Consider the following 14,415-nt stretch of genomic DNA (forward strand, 5'->3'; position numbering starts at 1 on the left):
ATTGGAGTGCAGACTTTTTATCTACTGGGATATTGCAGAGAACCCAATAGAAAACTGTGAGAGAGCACTCTCTGTGAGCCACCAAGTCCAGGCTGGCAACTAGTCTGATGCACCTGCAGTAACCACTCTGCAAACCATGTGCCTAGCATCAACGAACACAGGTTTCCAGACCCTGGACACTGAAGAAAGGACATGTGAGAACAAGCTGGATCCACCAAATGTAGCATAATTACTGACCTTCAGTAGCTTAATGACAATAGTAGTATCCAGAAACCTGAAGACTTCACATTCACAAGCCTTCAATGGGTTCCGGGCCTTAGCTGCAATCAGGCAACAAGCCGAAATCACCATGTAACAGGAAAAGCCTTTCTGAAGAATGGTTTCCCGAAGGGAAAGGCATATGCTATCCTTCCAAAGAATGAATGAGTAACACCAAGCCAGCGCAAGAGCTATTTTAACACTTAAAAATAACTGTTCTAGGCATGATGGTGATTATGTTTCCTCCTGTGGCCTAGTAAATAATTCATCACCTCCCATGTAAACACAGTAGCATTCCTCCTCCCTCATTCTAACAGAGGCAGTAAAACTCATGATTTTGCAGAAATACATGGCTTCAGCTTCTCTACTACAGACACAGTTGCTGACTTCTGGAGTGACACCTGGATCTTGTTTCCAATAAACTCAACATAACCCAGCAATGATAACAGACACTGTGACCACATTTTCCAGTTGAATGGTATGCATATTTTTTAATCAACTAAAGAAAGGATGGATGCAGACATGCATGCTATGCACTGCTCTGACAAAAGGGAACCACTGACGTAAGTACACCTTTTGAACTCCGAAGTTGTTCAACTTTTCCCCAAAAGTCAAGCGCAAGCAGAAGAAATTTAAAGTCTCTGTCACCTCTGTGAAAGACAGAACCTTGTAATCCAACCATGTCAAGAAGAGTAGGATATGTATGATGGTAACAAGCCCAACAACACTTCAGTTTGGCATGGCAGCACTGTAGCAGATTGATGACTGCAGAGCTTACTTACAGCTTCACAGTTTGTTTTTCAGACTTGTCTAAATAGAGATAGTACATCATAGTCTTCAAGGCCATTTAAGACGATTAACTGTGTGGTAATTCGAGGCTTTCAAAAATTTGAATTTTTAGGCTTTCTCTGATGACTCAAATTGGTTTACAGAAAACATGGAGGGAATACAGGAAAAATTAAGGTATTCCTTTAGGAAATACACGTATGTAATATATTTGGAAGCAAAACTTCCTCCCAACCCAGATATGGCAAATGCTGAGCTAATACTATTGGCCAAGAGCTGGCTAGATCTTTATGGAGAGCTTGACACTGCCTCATCTGTGAGGAATAACTGCTCCCTTCTCACCAAGAAGGATTATATGGGGATCACTGGGTCATCAGAAGGGCCTCTTCAATGGTAAGTCATTAAGGAGGCCTAGAAAGAGTTTGCTACTCCTGTTAACTGATTGCTCAGGGAAGCAGTGCAAGGTAGATACTTGAAATAGGTAAGGTGAGCAGTGCATAGAGAGGGGTATGGTGGAAACAGCTGAGAAGCCAGCCAGTGGGATGATCTTACAGCAGTTGGAGAAGCAGAGGTGTCCCCCGTGCAGAATTAATATGCAAGGGGCAAGACCCTAAACTTACACTAGTCCTCATGGCCTCAGCCAATCTAAAGTAGACTAAACCCCTCAAGTTTGGGGCAGGCAGAAACAGCTTCGTTGGCACTCTTTTCTCACATCTGAATTTTGTTATGGAACAGTAAGGAGGCTCCAAGCAAGGCAATGTCTTTGGAGAGGAAAAGGGCTAACGGCAAGCCCTGGAGGAGTGGAAGATACTGTGATGGCTCTCACTATCATTGGTATCATTATTCTAGACCTGTATCTCAGAGAGAATGGGTCTGTCTTGGCTGCTCGCAGGGATTGCCAGATACCCTTCAGCTTCAGGCACATGTACTCTATATGCTTGAGAACAAGCATTTCAAGGAAAAAAAAATAAAGGTTAAATACTGTCCATATTTGACATAACTACTCATCTTTCTGTCCAACAATCACCTATAATTGTTTGGACGGTAAGTTTTCATGTCAGTCTCCCCAAAACATCTAGATTTTGCTTCAAATTCTACTTCTACCATTTTCATGGCTACTGAAGTTAATGTCCATTTATTGGTATCACATTCTATCTTCACTGATTGTTGAATTCTTGAAAGTTAATATCAACTGATGACTCTAGCCTGAAGTACCCTCTTTATCCTGGAGATACCAGACATAATGCTAAATACCACCAGATAAGAACATGTTTTCTGGAATGTTCTGCCTAGTTTTATACGAAATTTTTACACATAATTATCCTGCACAACATACATCTCTGAACAAAAGAACTAGAGGGAGCCTGATTTGCAATGGTGTCTATAGGGGTAATTAAATGTGGATATGATTCCAGAGAAATCTAGCACTCATATTCAGTTTTTAGATCATAAAACTCCCTTAGAAAAATGGCTCTTGCAATCCATGTAGATGCATTAGCTTAAGCCTATCCTCAAATGAGACATGTTCAAGACTGCTGACTGCTAAAAATTCATTGTTTTATTCTTCTCTTTCATTACCACAAACATTGCTGTTATATATTAAGAAAAAATACAAAAAAAAAAAAAAAAGGCATGTGTGGGAAGCCAGAAAGTCAGACATCCCTCAGGCTAGAAACACCTTCTACCACTACTTGGGTAATGGTAAAGTGCTAGATTCAGGCTACGATATTTCAACAGCAAGCACAACTGGATTTCTGTGAAAGTGTTCCTATATCCTGGGTGCCAATGCTAGAAGGCTCATCGTAGCTGAATACTGAATGAAGTAGCTTTGGTGTCCAGCCATACCCGCTGGATTTGTTTTTTGGGTGTATACTTAGGGAAGTATCATCCTTCCTTGCCCTACTTTTAAATCTGTATTTATGTGGCTAAGAACTACACTATTGTTTTCAAACTCAACTGTTATTTTGTAGACTAACACAATTTCAAGTATTTGAAACCTGTATCTTGAGCAGGAATCTGTCATGTATCAAATAATCTTTTCAAGAGCAATTTCCATCTTATAATCTTTCAGACCTACCAATATTAATAAATGGCACTGACAGCATTTTTATTTTCTGCGTACAGGGAATGTGATAAACATCATCAGCACAGTAAGGAAAAATGATCTCCGAATATCTCAAAAATTTGCAGCAGCATTTTTGGAGCCTTTTTCCTTCAGCTCTTGGGAAGCTCTGAAGTTCTAATAATAATGCTCTGTTCAGGTAGTCCAAGGACTAACATTTGTGTTCTGCAACCAGTTGCTATGATGATAACCAAGACAGGGTCTAGAACATGCCAGGACACGTGGGTTTTGCCCATAGTTCTCTCAAAGGCTTTCTGTGCCCAGAAAACCTGGACAGATCACTTAGTACATTTAGTTACTTAACCTCCATTTACCTAAGTTTACCCTCATGGGACTCTTGCCCCCACGTAAGGGCGTGTGCTGAGTTAATGTTTGCATAGTGCCCATACCCTTTGACGGGAGGTTTTTCAGAGTTGCTAAACATTATCACTGTTATTGAGTAATAAACAAACGAGCTGTGCCAACAGCCCAAGCCCTATCTCAGCGCTATTTTGTATTACAGCGTGAGGAAATTGTTTGATTTTCCTTTCTTTTAAAAAGGCAGTAGTTTTCTGAACTTCAGGAATCATTCCAAGTAAACTGCTTTCGAACTAAAGTTATTAGATCAGCTTAGAACAAAACAGTTCAAACACAGCAGAGACCACACTTTCAGAATGGCAAGCGGTCGTACAGTATTTTAATACAACCCATCAGCTAAACCTTCCACTCTAGCTGTAATATAATAAACCAGGGTGTAGTACCTGCTTTGGAACCTTCCTTAACGGTCTCGCATCCTCCAAAAGCCTGTAAAAGACTGAGATTCTGGGGCAGCGAGGTGGGCTGCAAGTCGGCACGCGCCAAAGGATTAGGAAACTACCACCCTGCATAACAGCAGGGCCTACTCGCCCATGTTCCCAGCAACACACTCTTCGCAGCAAGCTGGATCCTGCACCTTTTCTTAATCAATTCCAGCTTCCAGACAACCTAGAACTTAGTCTGGGGTAGAGCAAACCAGCAGCAACCTAACCCAGCAGTAATAAGTTATTTCAGCACCACAAAGGCATGAAATAAAGCAGTGAGATGTATTTCCTTGGATGCAGACCCATAAAATAAACACTCAAACAACGAGCGAAGAGGGCACAACCTCCATCAGATGAGCGGATAAGATCTGTCCCAAAGCTCTTATACAGATGTCTTTTCTCTGCTTGGTAATACCAGATTTTTTTTTTTTTTTTTTACCTTGGCCACTTTGCTTTGACCTGAGGACCAGACTCCACCAGAAATCAAGTAATAGGCAAAATTCTTCAAACAGAAACCCTGGCAAATGGGATGCAGTCCCATCTCAGTGTGTTATAAAACTGCTATACTTTGATTTAATATTTCTCTAGTTGTGGCTTTGCTTTTAAGAATAACCTGTGAATTGTGCCTGTGGACTTCTCAGTGTTGTTTTATTTTGCTATGAGGAGACACAGATTAAATTTCTGGTCTCAGACTCTTTACCCTGAATGCTAGGATGTCAGTAAGGTCAGAGCCCGGAGGGACAAGGACATGTCAGCAATCCCTCTCACTAATTAAGCAACAAAATGGTAAGTATGACAAGTAGCTTCATTCATTTCTTAAATTAATGTATGGCAGCACCAATTCAAGGCAAAACAGATGATAATACACATAAGTTGGGAGAGATGTGCTGGAAAGGAAGCTTTCTGTCCTGAGCTTCCTATCCATAAAAACGAGCAGTAAACATGCACCAGATTTGTTTTTGAAAAGGTCTCATTAACACACACCATTAAATGCTTGATTTGTGTAAAGATGCACAAGGGGTGCTAACTGCTGAAACACTGACGTTGCAATTCATACTGACGGAAGTGAGCTGTTGCATCCTGAAATACCTGCTCTGCACATTGCCCCCTTCAACGAAAGTTAATCCATATTTTCAGTTTGAGAAACAGATGTATGTACATATATATATATATGCTTAGTCTGGACATTCCTAAAAAACTATTAATCCGATTTAAAGTAGGCTGTGACTTTTTTAAAAGTACTTCCACATAACTATGGAACTGGACAAATATAAAGCCTAATACAAATAAACAGTATCAAGTACTAAGCTCTTAAAACCCAGATTTATGACAGAAATGTGGAGACAGGCTCTTCAACGGGTGCAAGGCTTAGTGACATTACAATAGATCAAGACAAAGTATTGTTCAACGTGATTTTCTTCCTTCTCAATAGTATATCCAGCTGTCCTGTAACATTTGTTACTAGAAGACTCTTTTCTTTGACACTGCAGTTGCTGATACTGTTGTCATTAAATCCTTAAAGAAAAAATACGAGCTCCTACTGCTGCTCTCTCCCTATGAACCCGTAAGTGAATAGAGATGAGCCGACACCTTATTAAGTAGAAGCAAAGCTTTTAAGAAGGCCTGCAGAAATAAACAGGATGTCTACAATACACATAATGGTAGCTTTAATAATAAAGACAAAATTTTGGTATGAAAAACCTACCTTGGGAGAAGAAGAAAGCTCCTTCGATGCCGGAATAGCTGACATGTTCTCACTCATTCCTGTCTCTGTCTTTGGCAAGAGGTTTGGTGGTTCAGGAGCCTTTCTTTTCATCTTCTCTGGTTCTTGCAGCAGAGCAGCTTTAATTAAAGCAGGGCTTGATTTTGGTTCATAAAATGGATTTGATCTAATTAAAAGAAGGGAAACATATTTCTTTGCTATCAAAGAACTCAAACTCAGAACTCAAAATGAAAACAGTGCTGTTTAGAGGAGCTGATGACAAAGATGCATTTATTACTCCATATAAGAAAATATTTCGCTTTTACATGCTTTGAAATGCTACTTTTTCATATGTTTGAAAAGTGAGCTACCATAGTTAAAACCATATTGGGGCAGAATTGTTAAAATTTTATTTTAAAAATTATAAAATGTTATAAAAATGTTATAAATTACATAAAGCTAACTCTTCAAATATACCAGGCTACCTAAGTAAGAGTGATCTGATTTACAGATGTGCTCAAGATCAACAGATATGAGTGAAGCTGCTGGCAGTGGCATAAACAAATGCTGAGAATCAGGCCACTTTTACTTGCATACTTAAACACAGCTTTAGAAGCCTCCCTCCAGGCAATCCGAGCCTGAAAATTTTGGCCTCAGTAGGTCTGCAATTCTTATCAGGCATATTTTAATCTCTGCAGCAAATAATCATTTCAAAACACCCTTTGGATAAGAGAACAGCGTTAAGAAAACAACCACCTCTCTACAGATACCAGTAGCTGTAATCTGTCTTATTTGAAAGCGCTTTTTATTACTTAACAGCTTTTAAGAAACATAGCAAACATCTTCTAAAATGGATGTACTCCAAAGACTTATCATTCTTAACTCTGGCATTCACATTCCAGCTCCACATTTGCTTCACCCTAAATGAATACTTTCTCAGCTTTTTTAAATTTTATCTATTAGTTTGATACCACCAGTTAATACCTGCTGTATGTAGCATAATGGCTTATACCGTGCATTTAAAAAAGACAGAAATTTTATATCCTGCTAAGGATGCTTACGGGAACCTTCTTTGTGCCAAAATGATTTATTTATGAACTTCATTTTTCACGTTTTCCAATCTGTCCTGAAAATGGACTGTTACTTACAAAACTATCTGATCGGTTAATTCATCCCTTTCTATTCCATGCTTTCCCTGCAAGATGTATTTATCATATGTCTGTTGAACTATGTTTATGCCATGAAGTCACTGCAACTCCCAAAGACCCGGCTACATGCAACTGTATAAAGTGTAAATAAGCAGAACAACTGCACTCAGGCCCTTGAATTCAGTTCTAGGTGGAAACAGTAACACGTACAACATGGGGCAAGAGCCTATCTGGCTACATCCATTTACGAATTTCCTCTCAGGATAAGAGAGGGAACCTAGTACACACTGTTTTTAAACCACTATGACAGTAAAACTTGGGCCCAAATGAAAAGATCAGCTATTCCTCCAGTTTCCTTTCATACAACACTACCCATTTTTCAGTTTTGTATACTTTAAGTATTAAAATATTTCCTTCAGTCTCATGGAGCAATTTTAGAATTCATTTTAATGCAGTTTGCCCCTGTCCTCTATTCACTGAGTAGAGGCAAGCAATTAATATGTCACGCTGCAGAAAATGAGCCCGCTGCTGAAAGGCAAAGCCCAACGAACTGCGTAAGAGAAAGCCTGGCATAAAACCTCCAGACTTTTCTGAGAACCTGCCACTGCTTATTAGAGAGAGAGAGAGAGAGAGCCAAATCTAGATACTGAAGTGAAAGGAAAGACGCTAAAATAACTCTTCTGCTGACTGAGGGCAACGTTCAGGTGTTCCCACTTTGCTGCCCATCACCCGTGAAGCCCCCAGCGCCCTGGGAGCTAAGGGCGGCATCGCCCCAAGGAGGTCCATGGCAGCGGACAGGTGTTTTCCTGCACGCGAGGCAGCAGAGAAAGGAGGACATTCAGGCTGCCGCAGAGAACGCCCAGGGCATCGTCAGGACCTCTAATTTCACTGCCAGCCTAGCTGGCAAGTTCAAAGGGAGGTGAAAATAAAGATAAACGAGCTAAAGGGGGAAGAGCAGTACGCACTATAGGAGAGCCCAAAGGGTTCGTTCGTGCTCCACGGAGAGCCAAGAGGCGCGGGACGTTTTGCGGCGAAGCGACCTGTGCGGCCTTGCTCCAAATTAGCCAAGCGTGTCTGTAAGGCACTAATGTGAATTCGCTGTGAGAAAAAGATTCATATCAACAAGAGTAAAAAAGGTTCAAAGAGACATATTTTAAATACTTATGCTCTAAAAGTCTCTCTGCTGCACGTGTAATCCTAAAGAACTGGAGTGTACTACACTTATCAGAAGAAAGTGCTATGAAGGGACAGGTTATTGGCTTTCTTCCTGAAGAAGGTTTCGCTGTCAAGGTAGGCTAAACCTTCACATTTTGATCATGGGCAGAACACGCACGTTGTTTTTCACCTTCCCGTTTTCACCTCTTTTAACTGGTCTTACAAACTTCTCAGAAACCTGAATATTGAAAAAAGATTTCTGAAAAATTCAGTCTGACACAGACAAAAGCCCCCGGCTGGTTCTCACAAGGAGAAGAGACTATAAATCCAGGTTTTGAAGTCAGTGGTGTCAGGGACATGTAGCAAAGTTTGGTCCCAGGACTTCCGCACAGCTGTGTGTGAAATAAAACACAGGAAAAGTCTGGTGGGAAAAAGCCTTAGCTGAAAAATATCGCTGCACTCTTTTCTGAACTTAGCTCACATGCTTTTTGCTTCAATGATGGTATCCATCTGGTTTACCTAAAGAGATACCAGACTGTCCACCACAAAATAAAATTTAAAAAAAAACAAAAAACCACCCAACACACCCAGACAAGACCCTGACTGATGACATAGCATTAAGCAGCCACTGGCAGTGCGGTGGCTTGTGGCTTCTTTTGTAACAGCCAACTTCAATCAACGGTAACTAGATAGTCTTTCCAACCAGAAAACATTATTCTAACCCATGCAATGATTAACGAGATAAGACGCTACAGAGCCAAGTAATATCTAAAAGCAAGTTTTATTCTGACCAATTTAAAAATGCTTTGGATCCACATTACTGGTTAACTGAAAAAAAACATCATTTTATTGAGGAGGAAAAACAAAGCTATCAGGGTGCCAGAGTTAAAAGCACAGATTATTACCAAACAGAAATACTAAGGTTGAAAGCATTATATTTAAAATAGCTGTGAACTGTGCTATTTGCAAGTAATTAAACTCAAATTAGCACAGCAACTCATTCTTTATTAATCATTACCTAACATTTTGATTTAACATTACTAATAGTTACCTAACATTTTGATTTTAATGGATAAATTTAAAAAAAAAAGGCACAAGCAGAATTTTACCCCAATATTTCAATGCCCAAACTAATAAAAGGAAAATGTGTTCCTTATCTCTCACCAGATATGAGAATTTAGCCAGAGGAAATATGTTCTGAGACGGTAGTTTTACAAAAGAATATATGCAATGGAACATCTCAGTCCATCTCCACCATGCAATGCCTTATTACGCCTATGCTTGCGATTATGCTTTGCTTATGCATGTTGTGAAATCTTACGTTATCTTCACAACTGCTACTGAAACATGTTTCAATTAAGCCAATTACCTAAGATAAATCCTTCACAGAGGCACAGTGAGGATAAGTATCTTTTCCAAGATTACAAAGAGTTTGTTACAAAACTGGAACCAGGGTTCAGATCTCGGGGCACTTTGTGCAAGTTCAGAGGGCAGAATGAGAACTAGCCCTTTGCCAAAGCAAACCAAGCAGAGTCCCGGCTTTAAGCAACATGTCCATACTCCCAGGACACAGCCTCACACTTCACCCAAAGTAGAAGAGGAGAATGCCACACGGTGCATTAAGCAAACTCCAACAAAACCTTTAAGTTGCAGGGATAAAATACATTGTATTTCCTGAGAGATGGAAAACATCCTTCAGGAGCCTTCTACCAGGTTCCCATCTATCAGGTTCCAGCCACTCCTGGGGAAAGCCCTGGCCCAGCAGTAGTCAAAAACGATGAAAAATTCAAACCAAAACACAAGAATGAAAACAAAAAAGAGAAGATGTTAGGAGAGAGGTTGAAAAGAGTATGGAAGTGTTTTAGTGCCGTGATATGACTCAGTTGTTCAACCTCGTCTTGAGTGCACTGCTCAGGCCAAGTCAACACATCTTAAAATAGATATATAGTAGAAGAAATAAGAGGGTCCAGAGACGTGCGATGAAAATGATTACAGACATGAAGAGACTGCTGTATGAAGAGAGATTGAAAAAGTTAGTGCCATTTAATTCAGACAAGCAACGAGTAATGGTGAATATGCTAGAGATACATAAAACAACAAATGGTTTATGGTAGTTAAATCAGACACTACTAATTGTTGTTTTCATAAGCCAACAGAAGGGACTGTGTAACAAATTTGAAAGGTAACTTACTTACAATCGATAAAAGGAAATACATTTCATATAATAACTTGTTTCCTTGTGGAACACTCTGCCACAAATTGACACTACAGCCTAAGCTTTAATAGAATTTGGAAAACGATTAGCCACTTATGTAGCTAATAAAAGCATCAATATTCACATTAGCTAAGAAACAAAATGCATCTGGACATAAACCCTCATGATTTAGGGCACACACATACTACTAACTGGCACTGCCACTGAAAGTCTTCCCTTTTGTGCTCATCATACCATACATACTCTTAGCAGAAACTTCCTACTGAAGAGTTTGAAATTAGCGCCATGAGGCACGGAATAATAGTGCTTGCAGGTGTGATTTAGGCCGGTATCCCTAAACTGGAGCTGAATTATTACATTTTTTCTTCCAGAATAGTGTAGAGATTCAAAGGTTATCCTTGCCACATTTCTACACAATATATTTAATTGTCTCCACGTCTTTCTCAATGACATGACACTCCTGTAACTTGTGAGGACATTGGGGGGGGGGATCTATTTAGGGGTCAGAGTATAAAAAAATGGATGCAGAAAACTATTTTACAGTGCTGTTTGATGCCTTATCATTCCATCTTTCCATGGGACGATGCCATCATAAATGAAATCATAGACCAGCTTTATGTTTAAGTAGAATCCATCTACAGGGAGTTTAATTTTTAACCCTTGTAAAAAGAATAAAACAAGTAGGATCATGAAAATCAAAAGGAGGCTGTTGTAACAAAGAGCTAGTGAAATCTATAGTCCCATTCACAGGAAAAAACAGGCTGCCCTTTAGGACACTGCTGCAAGCTCTTTTGGCACAGATTTGTTTGTGTGGAAATGAGAATATGAATATCAAATAGACAGTTCTTCACTTGCCCATCCATGTAGCTTTTGCTCCTTCTGCTCTTCTCCACAGTCTTTGCTGTTCTCTATACCCATATCTTTGTAGGTGTAAAGTATACATATAATTTCTCCCTGCAGATTGCGCCAATCAGTGAACGATCAGGGATGCCTGTTGTGACCATCGACAGTGCAATCGCACTGTGGTCTGAAGATACAGCAGCCAGTGCTGTTTGTTCAGACAGTCCCCTGATGAATGGAGCTGGCACAGAAATCATTCCCTAATGCCCATTTTTTCACAGAACAAACAACAACATCAGCAAATCCATGGCCACAGAACTTGAAAAGGAAAAAACCCCGCAGGGTCCTTTATACATTTCTATTAGAGTGCACGGGAATTCTTCAATTTCCTAGAACACAGCTATAAACAGAGCAAACACGAAGATGATGATATGACACCTGTATTAATATTAAATATTAAAGCAATGCAAATGTCATGCCATGATAAATCTCATTAAGTACTTTAAAACTAAAAGTTAATTACAGTTGTTGTCTATAAAATTGCTCATGTGTAATAACCATAAACTGTCTCAGCAGTGGTGTGGTTGCTGACTAATAACCACGAACAAGCAGTAAGTATATACCTTCAAACCTCTCAAGCTGCACAGCTATTGCAAAAAGCTCTCACTCCTTGTTGGGCTCCTTTACTATAATACAAGGCAGTTTATACTGTATATTATATATATATATAAAATATATATATACAGTATATAATACAAGGCAGTGTATACTGTATACTGTATATAATACAAGGCTGGTTTATAAAAGTTTAACGTGTGGTTAGGATAAAAGAAACAACTTTAGAAAGTATATATGGTGTTATCTTTCTCATATGGAGATGCAGTTTTATGAGACTCCCAAAAATGTGCTAAGCAGACTGCACAAAGCTCTTCCTTTATACATACTGCACCCATCTAAAAAGACCTTCCATTCTCATTAACAGAATTTATTATTTTATGTGGTAAGAAATAATGACAAAAAGACAGGAAGGACCAAGCTCTGTTGCACCTTCCTTTTTAGCTCATTTGCAACTGCAGGGCACAAAGTGTCAAAAAGGAACACAGACTTGTTCCCTGTCAAGTAATTTGCTATCAACGAGGCAAAGAAAAGTTTCCTAGCTGATCACACTCAGCTGTACAGCTGAACAGCATGACTTGGGGGTATGGGACTTTCTGTGGCTAAGCTGCAGATCAGTCTGTCCTGAGGAGGTGATTAAGGATCACCGTGGTTGAACCCAATACACCTCAAGATTAAGCCAGGGATCCTACTAATGCTTCCAAGATTGCTGAAAGATCAAGAATCATACTTACTCATCCAGCTCTTCCTCTTCAGCTTTGGAGGTATCTGCATAGAGGTATTTGCTCATATCCACTGGTCTGACGTTTTTCCTTTTTGCAGGTTGTGGAGGAGAATCTCTTATGGTTACAAATGTTTCGGGCTCAGGATCTGGCTCATCAAATGGGTTCAAGTACTCTGGGGCATCGTCATCTTTAAAGGGATTGTAACTGTCAGCATAGAAACCTTCTTCTGGCTTTGAAGATGAAGCTATTTCAGCATCTGGTTCTACCAAGTAACAAAAAAAAATCAGTAAACGAATTTAACTTAGAAAAAGTTTGAAACCATTTTATCAGGTCTTTATGTTTTAAGGGTTTAGGAAAAGGTTTGCTTCATAATTCCCAATACATAAAGTCCTGGCCTCAAATGAATTTTCATGCTTTATATATTTACAGCATTACCTTGTTTATTCAAAAACAGTCCTTTCAAAAGGAGGTCATTTCATCTAGGGTATATTGAATAGGTTTAATTTTCTCACTTACCAAAGCTCTTTCAACCATATTAGTTATCAGTCCTCTTATTCGTCATATCAACGGTATTGCAACAGATTTTAAAACATTTTTCCAACCTATTAGCCAATTTGTATCCTAACAAAATGTCCTTAATTATTTATTTGAACTTTTAATAAAGAAAAAAGATATCCTATATTTTATAATAAAATGACTTTTACTGGATATTAAAAAATGATGATAGCAAGTAGGTGCTCTTTTCATTTCTTAAAACGACTGAACTGAAATCAGTTATTAGGTGTGATCAGTAATTACATTTCAAAACACACATATTTTCGCTGTTAACTGCTCTTGGTAACAATACATAGTTTCCCAGTAAAAATGAATTTAAATTAACCCTAAAGAGACAGATAATCAAATTACTCATCTATTATTTGAGCTGCACAACAGAAAGTTATTAGCAACCTGGAGCTCCATGCAGTTCTGTAGACAGATGCTACAGAAAGAGCATTACAGAAAAGCAAATGGTTACTAGATAGTGAACAATACAAATCTCCATACCACAATATAACATTTTTCACAATGACACTTAAGACGACTATTCTTACACTTCCTACAGCAGCAAATGACCAGAAGCACCGTTCAATATTTGATCTGATGTGCTTTTAAAATCTATGCAAATAACAACTTTAATTAGTGTTATTAAAAGTTAATTTTCAATAACCACTCCCACATTCTTTTTAATGAAAAGTGATTTTTTTTCCAGATTTATGGTTATTAGATTGAACAAAACATACCTTTTAGCTCTAAAGAAAAAACATTAAATGTTATTTGTAGCATGGCACTATAAAAAAGAAAAGACGGAGTTCCAAGTGTGTTTGTCACTAAACAAATATTTGGGACGACAAAACGTCTAGTCAAACAACCCAGAAATGGAAGGAGCAGTGAAAGAAACAGCACTACCGTCGCTTGAGCCGGGATGCATGGGGCACTTAGCTGCTAACCCTGGTGAACCGACAGAAAATGTAGATATTCTCTACAGGTAAAGTTCCAGTTTACCCTGTCTCCAGGGTATTAGCAAAGTCAAGGTGATGGAAAGCCCAACCACAGGTCGTGTGAGCTACTGTAATCTATGGTTTGCACAGGAGCCCCTCGCGGTTGAGCAGGAAGATGGTGCAGAGCCTCAAGGAGCAGCTTTCCTCTGCTGTGCCGCGGACTAGTCCCCAGTCCCTGCCCCAGGGCAAGGTCTCGGAGCAGGGAAGACCTTCGTCCTTCAGCAAACAACCGAGAGCTACCAGGGACCAGAAGGATTTCATTTGAGGCAGGACCGTGGAGCTCTAGTTCGTTTCTTCTTCACATCTGAACTGCAAAGACTCTGTCAACATATTCTCTTTTGTACTCTTTCTAAGGGTCTATTTCTGAACTGATGGATTTTTTCTCTACGGTAAGAAAGTTAGAAGCAAAAAGGGACTGACTGGAATAAAGGAATAAAATAATCAAAGTCTTCCTTAAACACAGTGTGGACACTTGGGAGGTAAATCACTCCTTTGGGATTGATGGTGAGCTCAACAGGGTGAAACAAAATAA

At 39.3% G+C, this 14,415-nt stretch overlaps 1 protein-coding gene across 8 annotated transcripts in view; it reads right to left on the reverse strand.

Moving 5' to 3' along the window:
• Nucleotides 1–14,415, reverse strand: part of EHBP1 (EH domain binding protein 1) — a 222,703-nt gene that overhangs the window by 106,150 nt on the left and 102,138 nt on the right. For all 8 annotated transcript variants that reach the window (XM_026080724.1, XM_026080728.1, XM_026080727.1 and 5 more), the window contains 2 exons: nt 12,355–12,607; nt 5,651–5,834 (listed from right to left, as the gene is read on the reverse strand). In XM_026080724.1, the coding sequence (XP_025936509.1) occupies nt 5,651–5,834; nt 12,355–12,607 (437 nt within the window). The remainder of the gene's footprint in view (nt 1–5,650; nt 5,835–12,354; nt 12,608–14,415) is intronic.

The sequence above is a fragment of the Apteryx rowi genome, unplaced genomic scaffold (assembly GCF_003343035.1).
Source record: "Apteryx rowi isolate R43461 unplaced genomic scaffold, aptRow1 scaffold_53, whole genome shotgun sequence".
NCBI classification, from domain to species: domain Eukaryota; kingdom Metazoa; phylum Chordata; class Aves; order Apterygiformes; family Apterygidae; genus Apteryx; species Apteryx rowi.